Here is a 14,806-nt window from a genome sequence, read left to right on the forward strand (position 1 = left end):
ACTAAAAATATGTATGATTATATGTACAGAGTGAACTCACTTTTTGCCAAGAAAAATAATCTACCAAGAGATGTTGTTATAAGATATATGACAAAGGAAATGGTGGGAAGGATCATGAATAAAAATTTTGAAAAGGCAATGATAGTGGGAGGCAGTAAAGTGAGAATCATGAAGGAGTTGCCAAGGTAAGTGATAAACGACAGGAGAACATATAAAAAGCTGACAGAAAAATTGAGGGACAATGGCACAAGGTTCAGATGGATTATACCTGAAGGTTTGAGCTTTGAACTCCAGGGGAAAAGAGTCACACTTACAAATGCTCAGAAGTTGCATAGATTTTTTGAAGAAAATAAAGAATTTGCACCATGATGGATTATAAATTATTGTCTTGGAATGTTAATGGACTAAATTCACCACAAAAAAGAAGGGCAACATTTCATTGGATTAAGAAACAAAACTGTAATATAATATGTTTGCAAGAAGTACATATTAAACAAAAGGATTATAAATTTTTATGGAACAAACAATTGGGAGTAGAATTTTTTTCACTAGCTGAACAGAAGAAAAGAGGAGTGGTTTTATATATCAAACAAGAATTGGAGCCAAAATTAGAGTTTAAAGATAAAGATGGAATATTTGTAGCCGTGGAGACAATATTAAATGGGAAAAAACATTGTTATTGGGATTGTATGCGCCTAATGGTGCAAAGGATGCTTTTTTCAAAGACATTACACAAAAATTTGATGAACTGACCTATGATCAAGTATTGTTAATGGGAGACTTTAATGGAACAGTTAAGAACTCACTGGATAGATCTGGAGGGAAAAAAAATGATGGGAAAGAAGGGAAATTGCCAAAGTCTTTCTTTGAATTGGCTAAACAAGAAAATTTAGAAGATATATGGAGGAAATTTAATTCTGAAGTGTGGGATTATACCTTTTTTTCAGCAAGACACAAAACTTTTTCTAGAATTGACATGCTGTGGGGAACTAAAGACTTAAGTCTTATAACAAAGAAGATAGAGATTTTACCTAAAATTGGGGCTGATCATAACCCAATAATGTGGATTACAAAATTGTCCAAGAAATTGAGAAGATGCAGACTGAATGAAGATTTGCTGCAGAATAAGGAAATAGTGACATATCTAGAAAAAAGAAACTAAAGCTTTTTTCCAAGTGAATGATAAAGAAGATATTGATTTTCAGACGGTCTGGGATGTTTATAAAGCAGTAATGAGAGGATTGTTGATTACTTTGAATAATAAAAAAGAGAGAAAAGAAAAACAGTTGTTGGACATTCAAAATGAAATAAAGAGAAAGGAAGGGGAGCTGAGAAAAAGACCACAGAAAAAGAAAATTTTAAAGGAAATTACAATACTACAAACTCAATTGAGACATTTGTTGAATAAAGAAGTGGAATGGAGTTTGAAAAGACTTCAGCAAAAATCATTTGAGGGAGCAAACAAACCGGGAAAGTATTTGGCTTGGCAATTGAAGAAAAAGAGAGAAAATAGAATTATTAGCAGAATTGTGGTAGATGGAAGGGAAGTGGTTACTCAAGAGGGAATAAAAAGAGAATTTTAAGTACTATGCTAAACTGTTTAAAGGTGTTAAAATAAAGAAAGAGAAGATGGATGAATATTTACAAAAGTTAAAAATAGAACCCCTAACTGAAAATATGAGAAAAGTTTTGAATGATCCAATTGAAAAGATAGAAATTGAAGCAGCAATCAACGCAATGAAAAATGGAAAAGCTCCTGGGCCAGATGGATATACAGTTAAATATTTTAAAACTTTTAAGGATGAATTAATACCAAAATTGCAGAAGTTGATGAATATAATAAGAATAAAAGGGAAAGTACCAAATACATGGAAAGAAGCTGTCATTTCTTTGATACCTAAAGAAGATAGAGATGCCACAAATGTAAAAAATTACAGACCAATTTCGTTATTAAATAATGACTATAAAATATTTACAAGAATCTTGGCAGAACAGCTTAAACAACATTTGATAAATTTTATAAAGGAAGATCAAGCAGGGTTTCTTCCCAAAAGACAAATAAGAGACAATATTAGGACTTTTGTAAATATTGTAGAATATTATGAAAGACATCCAGAAAAAGAAGTAGCATTATTCTTTGCAGATGCAGAGAAAGCATTTGACAATTTAAGCTGGGACTTTATGTTCGCGGTAATGGAAAAAATGGAGCTGGGAGAAAGTTTTATAAGAATGATAAAAGCAATATACTCCGAACAAAGGGCAAGGTTGTGTGTTAATGCAGATCTTACAGGAGAAAAGAAAATTAGCAAGGTACTAGACAAGGTTGTCCGTTTTCACCACTGTTGTTTATAATGACTCTTGAAATTTTATTGATGCAAATTCAAGAAGAAAAAGATATACAAGGTTTACGAATAAAAGGATGTACTTACAAATACAGAGCGTTTGCTGATGATATAATGTTTATAAATGAAAATCCCATACAAGTTACACCTTTGCTGTTAACTAAAATACAAGAATATGGGGAGTTGGCGGGGTGGAGATAACAATGAAAAATATTGTTCTGTTTAAAAATAATTATGAGAAGTTATGGCATAAAATGGATGAAGATATGCTAAAATGGAATAAGCTTAATTTGTCATTGCTGGGCAGAATAGCTGATATTAAAATGAATAATCTACCAAGGATAATGTATTTGTTTCAAACTATTCCTATTGTGAAGGATGCTAAACAATTTGATAAATGGCGTAGGAAAATTTCAGAATTTGTGTGGGCTGGGAAGAAGCCAAGGATTAAAATGAAAATTCTGTCAAATGCAAAAGAGAGAGGCGGATTTCAACTACCAGATTTAAAATTATATCATGAAGCAGTTTTGCTTAGTGTGGATGAAAGAATGGATAACGCTGTTAAACAAAAAATTTGGCTGGCACGCATATTTGTATTATGGAAAAAAGAGGATGGATGGTCTTTTCTCTCACCATTACATAAGAAGCAATTTATTAAATACATGGACAAAATACAAGAAATATGGAGATGAGAGAAGACCATTATGGATAGTGCCAGCTGAAGTAATAAAGATAACGGCTGAGATAGGTGAAGAAAAGTGGTTGTCATATAATCAATTGTTAAAAATACAAAGTGGAAAAATAGAATTGAAAACTGCTGAAGAATTGAGTCACAAATATGATTGGTTTCAAATGCAACAAATAAAGAGCTTGGTAGAGAATGACATTAAAACTGAAGGAATAAGGAAAGAGCAAACAGAAATGGGAAAAGTTCTGCTTGGAGACAATGATAAACTAATTTCAAAGATATACAAATTACTTTTACAATGGTCTACAGAAGATGAAGTAGTGAAATCTCAAATGATTAAATGGGCAATTAATGTAAATAAAGAAATAAAGATGGAATCTTGGGAATATCTGTGGAATAACTCTATGAAACTCGCAACGTGTCAAAGTATTAAAGAAAATTGTTTTAAGATGATGTATAGATGGTATATAACTCCTAAAAAATTGGCAAAGATGAATAATAAGATGCCAGGCAGATGTTGGAAATGTAAAAAGCATGAAGGTTCTTTCTACCATATGTGGTGGACTTGTGAAAGAGCTAAAATGTTTTGGCAGATGTTTCAGCAAGAGATTTCTAAGATTTTGGGATATGAGTTTAACAAAGTTGCAGAGACTTTTCTGTTGGGACTACAAATGGAAACATTTCCAAAAGAAGATAGAACTTTAATCTGGTACTTGCTCACAGCCGCTAGGACATTGTATGCGCAGTTGTGGAAGCAAGAAAAAATACCAGAGAAATGGGATTGGATTATAAAAGTTATGACATGGAGTGAAATGGACAAATTAACAAGAATATTAAGAGACTATAATTTGGAAGTTTTTAAGATGGAGTGGAAGAAGTTCAGAAGATACGTAGAAAAAGAGTGGAAAATAAAAGGACATTGGACAATTTTTGATAATGATTAAGCTTTAAAAGAAGAATATAACTTTTGGATTTTTTAATAGTTAAGGGTACCTTTAATAGTTGTTTTTTTAAGTAAATAAAACTGGCGGGGGTCAAATAACGGGGGCAAGGGGTGGGAGAAAAGTAAGATATGGGGTAGATAATTTTTTCTTTTTAAATTGTAAGATATTGATATAGATTTGCTACCATATGTTACCAATAAAATTGTTTATACATAAAAAAGAAAGTCTGATGGAATGCTTTTTTACCATGTGTCCAGACCATAAAGATGTCGTCAATGTAACAAAGGTATAAGGTAGGTATGAGTGGGTGGGAGTCTAGGAAGCGCTGCTCCAAGTCAGTCATAAAGATGTTAGCATATTGTGGGGCCATGTGGGTGCCCATGGCTGTACCATTGATCTGTAGGAAAAGTTCATTGCCAAATCTGAAGTAGTTATGGGTGAGAACAAAACGGCACAGTTTGGTAGCAAAGTCAGCTATGTTTTTATCAGAGATTATATTACTTACAGCTTGTAATCCACCTCGGTGTGGGATGTTGGTATACAAAGATTCCACATCCATGGTGGCTAAGATAGTATTCTCTGGAAGGTCGTTCAAAGATTGTATTTTCCTCAGAAAATCTGTAGTGTCACGAACATAACTGGGGGCACTGTTAGCATAGGGTCTTAGAATAGAGTCCATATATCTAGATACCCCCTCAGTGATAGTGCCTATCCCCGACACAATGAGACGTCCCGGGTTACCTGGTTTATGTATTTTGGGTAGAAGATAAAAAGTACCTGGTCGAGGTTCCTGTGATGTGTCTGACAGGATGTGTTCCTGAATGCTCAGTTGAAATTCTTTTGTAATCTTGTTCAATACTTTTTTGTATTCTTGTGTGGGGTCTGAATCCAGTGGTTTGTAAAATGAAGTATTTGAGAGTTGTCGTTGGGCCTCCTTGATGTAGTCTGATGTGTTCATGATGACAATAGCTCCTCCTTTGTCTGCCTCTTTGATTGTAATATCCATATTGTTCCTGAGACTGTCTATGGCCTTCCTTTCAGCATGGTTGAGATTCTGCTGTGCGCAGTGTTGTTTGTTGATCACATCAGTTTGAACTCTCTGGTGAAAGCACTCAATGTAGTGATCCAGTGTGACGTTGCGACCCTCAGGAGGAGTCCATGTGGAATTTTTTTTCTTGTAATGTTGTTTTGTTAGTGTGGTGTGGCAAGTATCCTGTTCATTGTTGGGTTGGAGGGATGGTAAATGTTCTCCAGTGAAGTGTGTGATGATAAGTTGTGAAGATGTAGCATGTTCTTCCTTGTTCAGTTCATGTGCATGTTGGAAATATTCCTTTAGGCGTAGACAACGGAAAAAGCTTTCTGAGTCCCCACAAAGCTGAATCATTTGTGTGGATTTGGTGGGGCAGAATGAAAGCCCACGTGAAAGAACTGCCTCCTCTGAAGGGCTGAGTCCCTCTATCCTCTTGGATCAATCCAGAAATTGCTCACAGTTGGAGAGCTATGTTCCATCGACCTGGTGATACTAAGTATCATCAATGATCCCAAAGACAGCCTTCAGCAATATAAAGCAGTTAGTCATACACAAGCAACTCTGTTTAAAAACAGCAGTACATTTGTATTTTGCACCCCATTCTTTCAAGAAAGATAAACTGAGCAAGTTCAGCTTTACCTAAATTAAAAAATAAAAAATTCCCTTCCCTATCCATCCAATGAAACAGTGACATGGGAAGCCCTTACTGTAACTTGATTTTGACAGGTAAGAATGTTGATTTCATGAAAATAGATAGCATCAGTTTGAATAATATGGCACAGTGTTCACTTCAAAGTTCTCCCACAAGATTGTCGTAATGCTGCTCATGTCTGCGTGTGTTCCTCATGCTTATGATAATGAATGCTATTTTTAGCCTTGTTGAAAGGCAGACACCTGCCCAGAAGTCCCTGCATGGATTGCACCACATAGTGGATTGCCAAACACAGTTCAAGGCTAGATGCATCAGACTATTGATCATTAATTACACTTTAAAACTTGTTATTTAGCATTTTCAACAATTATTACTGATAACAAGTTCTTTAAAATTAGGTATTTGCATACATTATCACCTATTCAAATAGTCATATTGTGAACAGTGGCCCATATCCAACCATCTGCAGATTTTGCAGAGCAAGTTGTACCTGCTTCCATCTCTTGCTGCAGCCTATCAAATCCTTGAGGTTTTGTTTCTGGTGCTGAGACCTCAGCAGTACTACAAGGAATGAAGTGGCGGTCTATATGGGGGAATGCCATAACTGGACACATCCTCTTCCATAAGTGGAAATGATGTCATCATCACAACTATGAGGTTGGATATATGCCAATTGGTTGCAGATACTAATTGAAGTATAACCCTTTGCCCAATTCTTCTCCTGCTATGTTTTTTTCAATGTTGTCTTGTATAGTAGCACTATTAGATTATATTTTTAGACTGTTTTTAGATTATTTAAATACTTAATTGTTAACTGTATTGAACTGTATAATCTTGTTTTATTGTTTTAATATGGCTCTTGCCATGTCCTGTAAGCCACCCTGAGCCTGCCTCGGTGGGGAGGGCGGGGTATAAATAAAATTTATTATTATTATTATTTCTGTTAATGGTAAAGTATTTGCAACTGAAGCAAATAAATCTTGGATCTGCTAAGCACATCCTAAACTATAAAACAGGTACACTTTGGGTAGAAGATGAGGGAGAAATGTGGGAGACTGCATTTTTCAGAATTTCAGCAGCCCAAAATATTATGTGCATAAAAGCAGTGCAATCAAGTATGCAGGGTTAACTGATCATTAGGAGATGAACTGATAAAACCACACTCATCACTAAGAACTATCTCTGCAACAAAGAAAGCATGAGCAGGACATGGTTTAGGATCCCTGTCAAAAAAAGTTAAACATGCTATAGGAGGCAACCATAACAATATAAAGACAGATGGAAAAAAATACCCTACAACAGGAGCTCTTTAATGATTCTTCATTAGTGAGGTGTTAAAGTCCTTTACTATGTTAAAACACTTTAATGTCTTTCATTGTGCAAACAAAAAACATCTGTCTATTTTGTAAATAATTGCACAGCACTGCTCTGAATAGAACCAAGCAGGCAGCCATGTTGGTCTGAAGCAGTTGAACAAAGCAGCAGTTGAACAAAGCAGGAGTCAAGTTAAACCTTTAAGAATAAAACTTAGTTGGTCTTAAAGGTGTTACTTGACTCCTGCTTTGTTCAACTGCTCTGAATAGTTCAAGCAGTTTAGGAAAGGCACAAACTAGAAGATATTTTACCCTTCTGTTACTAGGAAAAATTATCTGCAAGAAAATCTGTTCCATGTATTAGTTTTAAAGGTAAAGTAAAATTTATCCACTGAGACCATCTGCAATTTGCCTTCTAGTCAACACCTATTTCAACACCTTTTCAATCACAGAAGTGTAACTATCATCAGATTTCCATGCCATCCAGATCTTTATTGGAAGGACAAGCAAAGATCTTACTGGCACAACAGAATGACTTCATAGAGAGGTCATTTTGTAGAAAAATAGGTGGTGGAGCTCAGTAGCATAACTCATTAGCTTATGTTGCTCCCCACCAGCAGCCAAAAGCAACCTGATGCAAGAAAGGAGAGCCCTGAGCGAGCAAGGCCTGCTTGGGCTGGCTAGAGATCCAGCCAGCCCAAGCAGGCTTCACTCACCTGGGGCTCTCCTTGGCCACCCCCCACAGTCAAAAGGCCAGAAAGCAACCACCCTCCCAAAACCACATAAGAAGTGGAGAAAGGGCAGTGCAGTCTTCTCCAGGGGTTAATCAGGGCTGCTGGGGGTGTGGCAAAGCTCCTGGTGGTTGGCTGGCTGCTCGCTCTCCTAATCCAGGGATTGTTATGCAGCTGCACCTACTATTCAATGGACAAGGTATCTGGGGAGGAGGAGGGGTAACCCTCAGAAAGGTTCAGGAACTGCACTCCTGTGAGATCCTGATGAATTCAAGGTCTGACTTCATATTAGGAAGTTAGTGGTGCTTTATATATTTATCCATATCAGTTTAGCAACTCTCCACTCCCACCTCTGTTCAAGGAAAGCCATCTTAAAACATAATATATAGCTATCAATGCATATATCAAATTCTCCAACTCAACTGAAAATTCTCTATTATGTGTTGAAAGTCATTTAATCATTTATTTAACTTAACTACTAGCAGGAAGTTCTAAAACTGAAAGCAATTATTAGAACTTCATAAAGTATGCATAGAAAAGCAACTATTGACAAGAGATTTATAAGAAAGGAGCTAGCTACCATTTTTAAAAAAGTATGGCACAAGGTGTGATGTATGGGGGCAAGTGGGATAAAGGAAAAGAATTCAGCAGCATTTGACCTCATGCAAAGAAGGAAAACAAGCATAAGAGATGAAAAGCAACAGATAAAATACAATATGGCAGACATTTACACTTCAACCCTAAGGACACTTTCTTGGGAGTAAGCCCTACTGAAAAGACCATAGTAGAATTCAGAGTAGTCCTCCTTAGGATTGCCCTCTTAGAACAGGAGCTTGAAGTTGATGCAAGAAGAAAGACAACTGTACACAGGAATTAAGAACTATCCCAAAACTTTGTTTCAAATAGTACTCTAATTTCGCAGAGACTACAATCAGTAAATCTACCCAGTTGAATCTTCAATCAGAAATATAATTTTCAATCATCCAAACATGGTTACAACCCATAAATCCATGTAATTAGAGCACAGCACCAAGAAATCATTTGATTATTTTGATTGCCAGCAACAGAGGAGGGACCATGGCTCAGTGATAGAGCATTTATTTGATATGCAGAAGGTCCCAACTTCAACCTCCATCATCTGTAGTAGGTAATGTGAAAAATTTCTATCTGAGAGGTACTGTCAGTTTGAATAGACAATATTGACCCCCATATATCAATAGTTGGTTCAATATAAGGCAGCTTCATGTCCATACACGAGCCCTGACAAATAATTTTTAAATTTCAGGAGAGAGATTTAGTGGTTACAACACAGAATGGGAAGCTGCTGTTAAAGAGAGAAAGGTTATGTAGGATACAATTAGAATAAAATACTACTTATGAAACCATGGATAAGCAGGACCATATTTATCAGAAATTGGCAGAGGAAGAAGAGAGCTGCAGTTCAGCCCTGCCACCCCACAAAATGGGGATTAACAGTGGGACAGGGAACAGCACTGAGAAAAAACTCCAGGACAGAACAACTGTTGGATATAATCCTATTTTTCCAACTGTTACTTATGAGCAGAGAATGCCAGTCTTCAAAAGTTTCTCAGACTAATTCAAACTTGCCTTGGTTTATTTCAATGCACTGCAGCAACAGTGTCTCTTTTTGTGACTGCCCAGACAAAAGGCCATACAATGTAACTGTCTGTCAATATATACACTATACTATACCCTAATCAAAGCCTAAAAGAAATTATCAGATCACCCTGATCTGGATAGCCTAAACAAGCCTAATCTCATCAGTTTTTGGAAGCTAAGCAGGGCTAGCTCTGGCAAGTACTTGGATGGGAGAATTCTGGAATACCAGCAGTCAGGAGGCACGGGCAGACTTTATTCAGCCACCCCCCTGAATGTTCTCCAGGCTCTCAGTACGGGTCAATCACCAGAAGTAACCATGACTTCCAGGTGTGCACATGCACATATAAATACTAAAAAAAGAGAGAAAGAAATGGTCAGATTTAGCAAAGATCAAGACATTCATTTTCAAAAGCTTTACAATCAAACACAATGAGCATCCAAATACATCAGTATGACCATTTCCAAGTATATATTAAATCTTGATTTGTTTCACCTGGTGTAACTAAATATTCATTAGAACGACACCTGGAGAGTACTCACCATTCTTAGCGAAATAAAAACTTAAGAACAACAGTTACAATGAAACAGTTCTCATATACAGAAGATGAAGGCCAGACAGCTGTTGTGCTCTGCTTTCAAAATATCTCATATAAAATTCTGAAGAAATGCAGAGGCCAACACAACTTGGAGAGTTGCTTATTACTACTCTTTCCCCTATAGGGTATTTATGGTCCTATATTCTTCAACTATGCCAACCCAGTTTTTAGAATAGTAAATATAAGAAATTACTTGCAAGAGCAATGCTTATGCATGCACTTCCATTTCTGTGGCATAGATTTGTCACTATTTATTGCGCTGCCCTCATCTAAGATTTGCCAGGAAAGAAGCTACTCAAATAATTATTAACTCATGTCATGGGAGCATATCAAATTCTTACTGACTACAAGACATTTAATATGTTTCAAGTGGCCAGATTCACTTATAGATCTGGAAAGGCAAGAATTCATAGACTCTAAGTGGTCAGTTATCAAGCAGTAATTAGGTTTTCCTGTTATTCCACATTCAGTATTACATTGATTTAATAGTTCTGTGGCTTGGTGTAAGTGGCTAAAAGGGAATATAAATACTCAGCATTTTTAAGCAATTAATTTCAGCTACCTTCTTTAACTCTCCTTTACTTATCTAGAAATATTAAAAACATCACTTACTTATTTCACTGGCAACCTGATCCAGTTTCTCTTGAGATCTGCTGATAAGAGCCACTTTCATTCCTCGTCTAGCTAGCTGAAAGGGGGGGGGAAGACATCCATGAGGGTTCAATTGTAGCTTTGTGGTACTTGATCAACTAGCATCATTGTTCAAACATTAAATTTAATTATAACAATTGGCTCAAATAGTTTAGCATTTAGGAAAGCATGCTATAGACATGGTTTTAAGTTAAAAAAACAGGTAGATTAACCTTAACTGATGTTCAAATATTCATCTGAGCAATAAATTCTGCACTGGCACAGAAACAATTCCAAATACAGTTCTAAAGCTGTAGGCCAAAAATTGCTGCTTCAAACACCTCTTTAGCAGGCTATCAGGCTATTGCAGCTTGCTGCATGAGGTGGAACTGCCAGATGCAAGGGCCCTTTTTAAAAGGAGACCTGGTTATCTTACCCATTTCTGCTTAAACCTCACTAACAAAAATGGAAAATGTTTCTTACTCAGCAGGTATTCCAACATTAAATGACTGGATTCAAGAAAAGCATGTTTAAAATATTTATTCACAGGAATGTGTGTGTATATATAAAGAATAACAGCAAAAATTTCAGTGCACCCTATCTTTGGTCCATGCCTTCTTTCTAATAATTTGAGAGGGCAGTCATGTTGGTCAGCAGTAAAACAGCTAGATTCGAATAGCACTTTAGAGACCAACAAATTTCTGGGGGTATAAGCTCTCAAGAGCCAAAGCTCCCTTTGCCAGAGGGCTTTCCTTCTTGATAGCTTATACCCCTAAAATCTTACCAGTCTCTCTAAGGTGCTACTGGACTCAAACCTAGCTGTTCTTTATCACTGTTCATGTTTTATCTCCCCCTTTCAGTCCAAATCACTTCATATAGTTTTCCTTTAAGCAGTTTATCTCCATTAAGAGAAGCCATGTTGGATCAGGCCAATGGCCCATCCAGTCCAACACTCTGTGTCACACAGTGGCCAAAAAACCCCCAGGTGCCATCAGGAGGTCCACCAGTGAGGCCAGGACACTGGAAGCCCTCCCACTGTGCCCCCCCAAAGCACCAAGAATACACAGTATCACTTGCCCCAGACAGAGAGTTCCAACGTTCTTCCATGGTGCTCCTTAACAACTAGACACTTACTAAAAAATAAGTTTAACTAGAGGTGGACTCCAGTGTCTCCTGTGGATAAGATGGTCTGCAGAAAAATCTGGCTGAAACTGGCATGCTATAGTGCTTGACGCACAGGGGCGTGATGTGAGATGCAGAAAGAGAGTGACCTAGGTAGTAGCTCTGCCTTTGAAGAATTCTAAGGATTTCACCACTGTGCTCCAAAAAAGTTTGTGGAAGCAGTTATTTTGATAGTTGATTACATAACACAGCAGAAGCCATCTCAAATCTTCAGGGCAATTTTTTTTTTGCCCTTTTGAGGGCCACCATAATCGACTGTTGTTGAAAACATAAAGCTACCTAATACCAAGTCAAGCCATTGGTCTATCAAGGTCAGTATATCTACTCTGAGAAGCAGTTTTCAAACGTTTCCAGCAGTCTTCTTTCACATCGCATACTACTTGTTCCATTTAAACTGCAGGTGCTAGGGATCAAACATAGCACATTCTGCATACGAAACAGATAGTGTACCAGTGAGCCAGGTCCTTTCCTATAGAAGCCATTAGATGTTATCCAGATAGAATGAGAATAGTCTCATCATCAAGGGTATAATAATAATAATAAGTTTTTATTTATACCCCGCCCTCCCCGCCGAGGCAGGCTCAGGGCGGCTTACAAGCATGATATAATATGATGATATAACAATAAACAGATAATAAAATCAGTAAACAATGGCATAAATACAACATATAAATTAATATTAAAATTAATCTAAAAACAATGCAATCTAAAAACAATACAATGGTGCTACAATCTCTGTTTGTCCAAGATAGCTTAACATTAGTTCTGGTTCCATCTTAAAAGGCTAGTTGGAAGAGGGCGGTTTTGCAGGCCCTACGGAACTGATTAAGATCCCGTAGGGCCCGCACCTCTTCCGGCAGCAGATTCCACCATTGGGGCGCTTTTATAGAGAAGGCCTGCTCCCTGGTTGTTTTTAGTTTGGCCTCCTTAGGCCCAGGGATTTCCAAAAGATTTTGTGAGCTGGAGCGCAGTGCTCTCTGGGGAACATATGGAGAGAGGCAGTCCCTAAGGTAGGCAGGTCCTCGGCCATATAGGGCTTTAAAGGTAATAACCCGCACCTTGTAACGAACCCAGTATACAATTGGCAGCCAGTGCAGTTCCCGCAGCCTAGGCCGCACATGTTCCCACCAAGGTAGTCCCACTAGCAGCCTGGCTGCTGCATTCTGCACTAGCTGCAGTTTCCGGGTTCGGTACAGGGGCAGCCCCATGTAGAGGGCATTACAGTAGTCCAATATCGAGGTGACAGTCGCATGAATCACTGTTGCCAGGTCGCTTCATTCCAAGAAGGGGGCCAACTGCCTCGCCCGTCTAAGATGGAAAAAGGCGGATTTGGCAGTGGCAGCTATCTGGGCCTCCACTGTCAGGGAAAACTCCAGTAGCACTCCCAAGCTTCTGACCTCACGCACTGGTACCAATGGCGCCCCATCAAAAGCTGGAAGGGAGATCCCTCCTTCTGGGCCACCGCAACCTAGACAAAGGACCTCTGTCTTCGCTGGATTCAATTTCAGCCCACTCAGCTTAATCCAATCAGCCACGGCTTGCAATGCCTGGTCCAGATTTACAGGGATGTCGGCAACTCGGCCGCCCATTAATAGATAGAGCTGGGTGTCATCGGCATACTGGTGACAACCCAGCTCATATCCCCGGGCAATCTGGGCAAGGGGGCGCATGTAGATGTTAAATAACATCGGAGAGAGAACCGCCCCCTGGGGCACGCCACAATTTAGTGGGTGCCTCTGGGACAGCTCTCCCCCAATCGCCACCCTTTGTCCCCGAACTTCAAGGAAAGAGGAAAGCCACTGTAAGGCTAACCCCTGAATCCCTGAGGCGGTGGGTTAGCAGCCGGTGATCGACCATATCGAACGCCGCCGATAGGTCTAGAAGCAGCAATACCACCACACCGCCTCGATCCAGATGTCGCTGGAGATCATCCATGAGGGCGACCAGCACTGTCTCCATCCCGTGGCCCGGGCAGAAGCTGGACTGAAAAGGATCTAAGGTGGAAGCGTCATCCAGAAAAGTCTGTAACTGCAAAGCCGCAGCTCTCTATAACTTTGCCCAAAAAGGGCAAATTTGAGACCGGCCGGTAATGCACCAATTCGGCCAGATTTTCAGGAGGGGGCGGACCACTGCCTCCTTCAGAGGGGTTGGAAAAAGACCCTCCGAAAGAGATCTATTTATGATGTCCCGTATAGGACATCTTAGCTCCTCCTGGCAAGCTTTAATTAACCAGGAGGGGCCTGGGTCCAAATCACAAGTTGTTGGGCGAGCAGCAGAGAGGATTCTGTCAACTTCCTCCAAGCTGAAAGGGTCGAAACGATCCAGGGTCAAACCAGAAGACAGGTACGTAGCCTCAAGTCTACATACTGTATCCAACATGGCAGGGCAATCGTGGCGGAGTGATTGGACTTTGTCTGCAAAAAATTTCGCAAAAGCCTCACAGCCTATCTTGTCTGAACAACTTGGGGACAGGGGCAAATGAGGTCCAACTTAGTATACTTTTGTCTTTGTGGAACATAGTGAAGCTTTTGCATATAAAAAAAGCTTCTATCTGTAGCCTGCTTTAACTCCCAGTAGCAACATCATGGAAGGGAAGGGGAAGAGGAGAAAGAGTAAGACCTACTGCTACTGCTGCTTGGGTACAGCACAGGCAGCAAGAAGAGGGAGTGCCATTCTTGCTATCGCTCAGTGCATGTTAACTGCCCAAATAAGGCAAACAGCCATTTGGGACATCGAGTCAGTGGGAAGTACTGTAAAAGAAGGTGGATAGCAGCAGAGAAGGCAAGTGCCTGCTCTGCACCCATGATCTTACATGCAAGATCAGCTGGAGAGCAAATGTCTCTACAGCATTCCCTGCAACAATGGATCCTGGGTGGACAGCAAGAGACACAATGTGGCTTCTTTTCTCCTGCATCTCACTCAGAATCCATCCAAGTGTATGCTGTAGGGACATTTGCTCTGCAGTCTGCCTCACATGAAAGATTAAGAGGAGAGAGCAATAAAGGAGGTGCACATCTTCTCTCCTGCTTCATGCTATGTTTCATCCAAATCAGACTGCAGAGCTATTTCTTCTGTATG

General features: G+C 39.1%; 1 protein-coding gene across 1 annotated transcript in view; it reads right to left on the minus strand.

The window, feature by feature from the left end:
• The window catches only part of HSD17B12 (hydroxysteroid 17-beta dehydrogenase 12), a 183,319-nt gene that overhangs the window by 103,256 nt on the left and 65,257 nt on the right, over positions 1 to 14,806 (minus strand). Inside the window, exon 3 of the mRNA XM_060261265.1 lies at positions 10,529 to 10,604. Within this exon, the coding sequence (XP_060117248.1) occupies positions 10,529 to 10,604 (76 nt within the window). The remainder of the gene's footprint in view (positions 1 to 10,528; positions 10,605 to 14,806) is intronic.

This window comes from Heteronotia binoei, chromosome 21 (genome assembly GCF_032191835.1).
Source record: "Heteronotia binoei isolate CCM8104 ecotype False Entrance Well chromosome 21, APGP_CSIRO_Hbin_v1, whole genome shotgun sequence".
Taxonomy (NCBI): domain Eukaryota; kingdom Metazoa; phylum Chordata; class Lepidosauria; order Squamata; family Gekkonidae; genus Heteronotia; species Heteronotia binoei.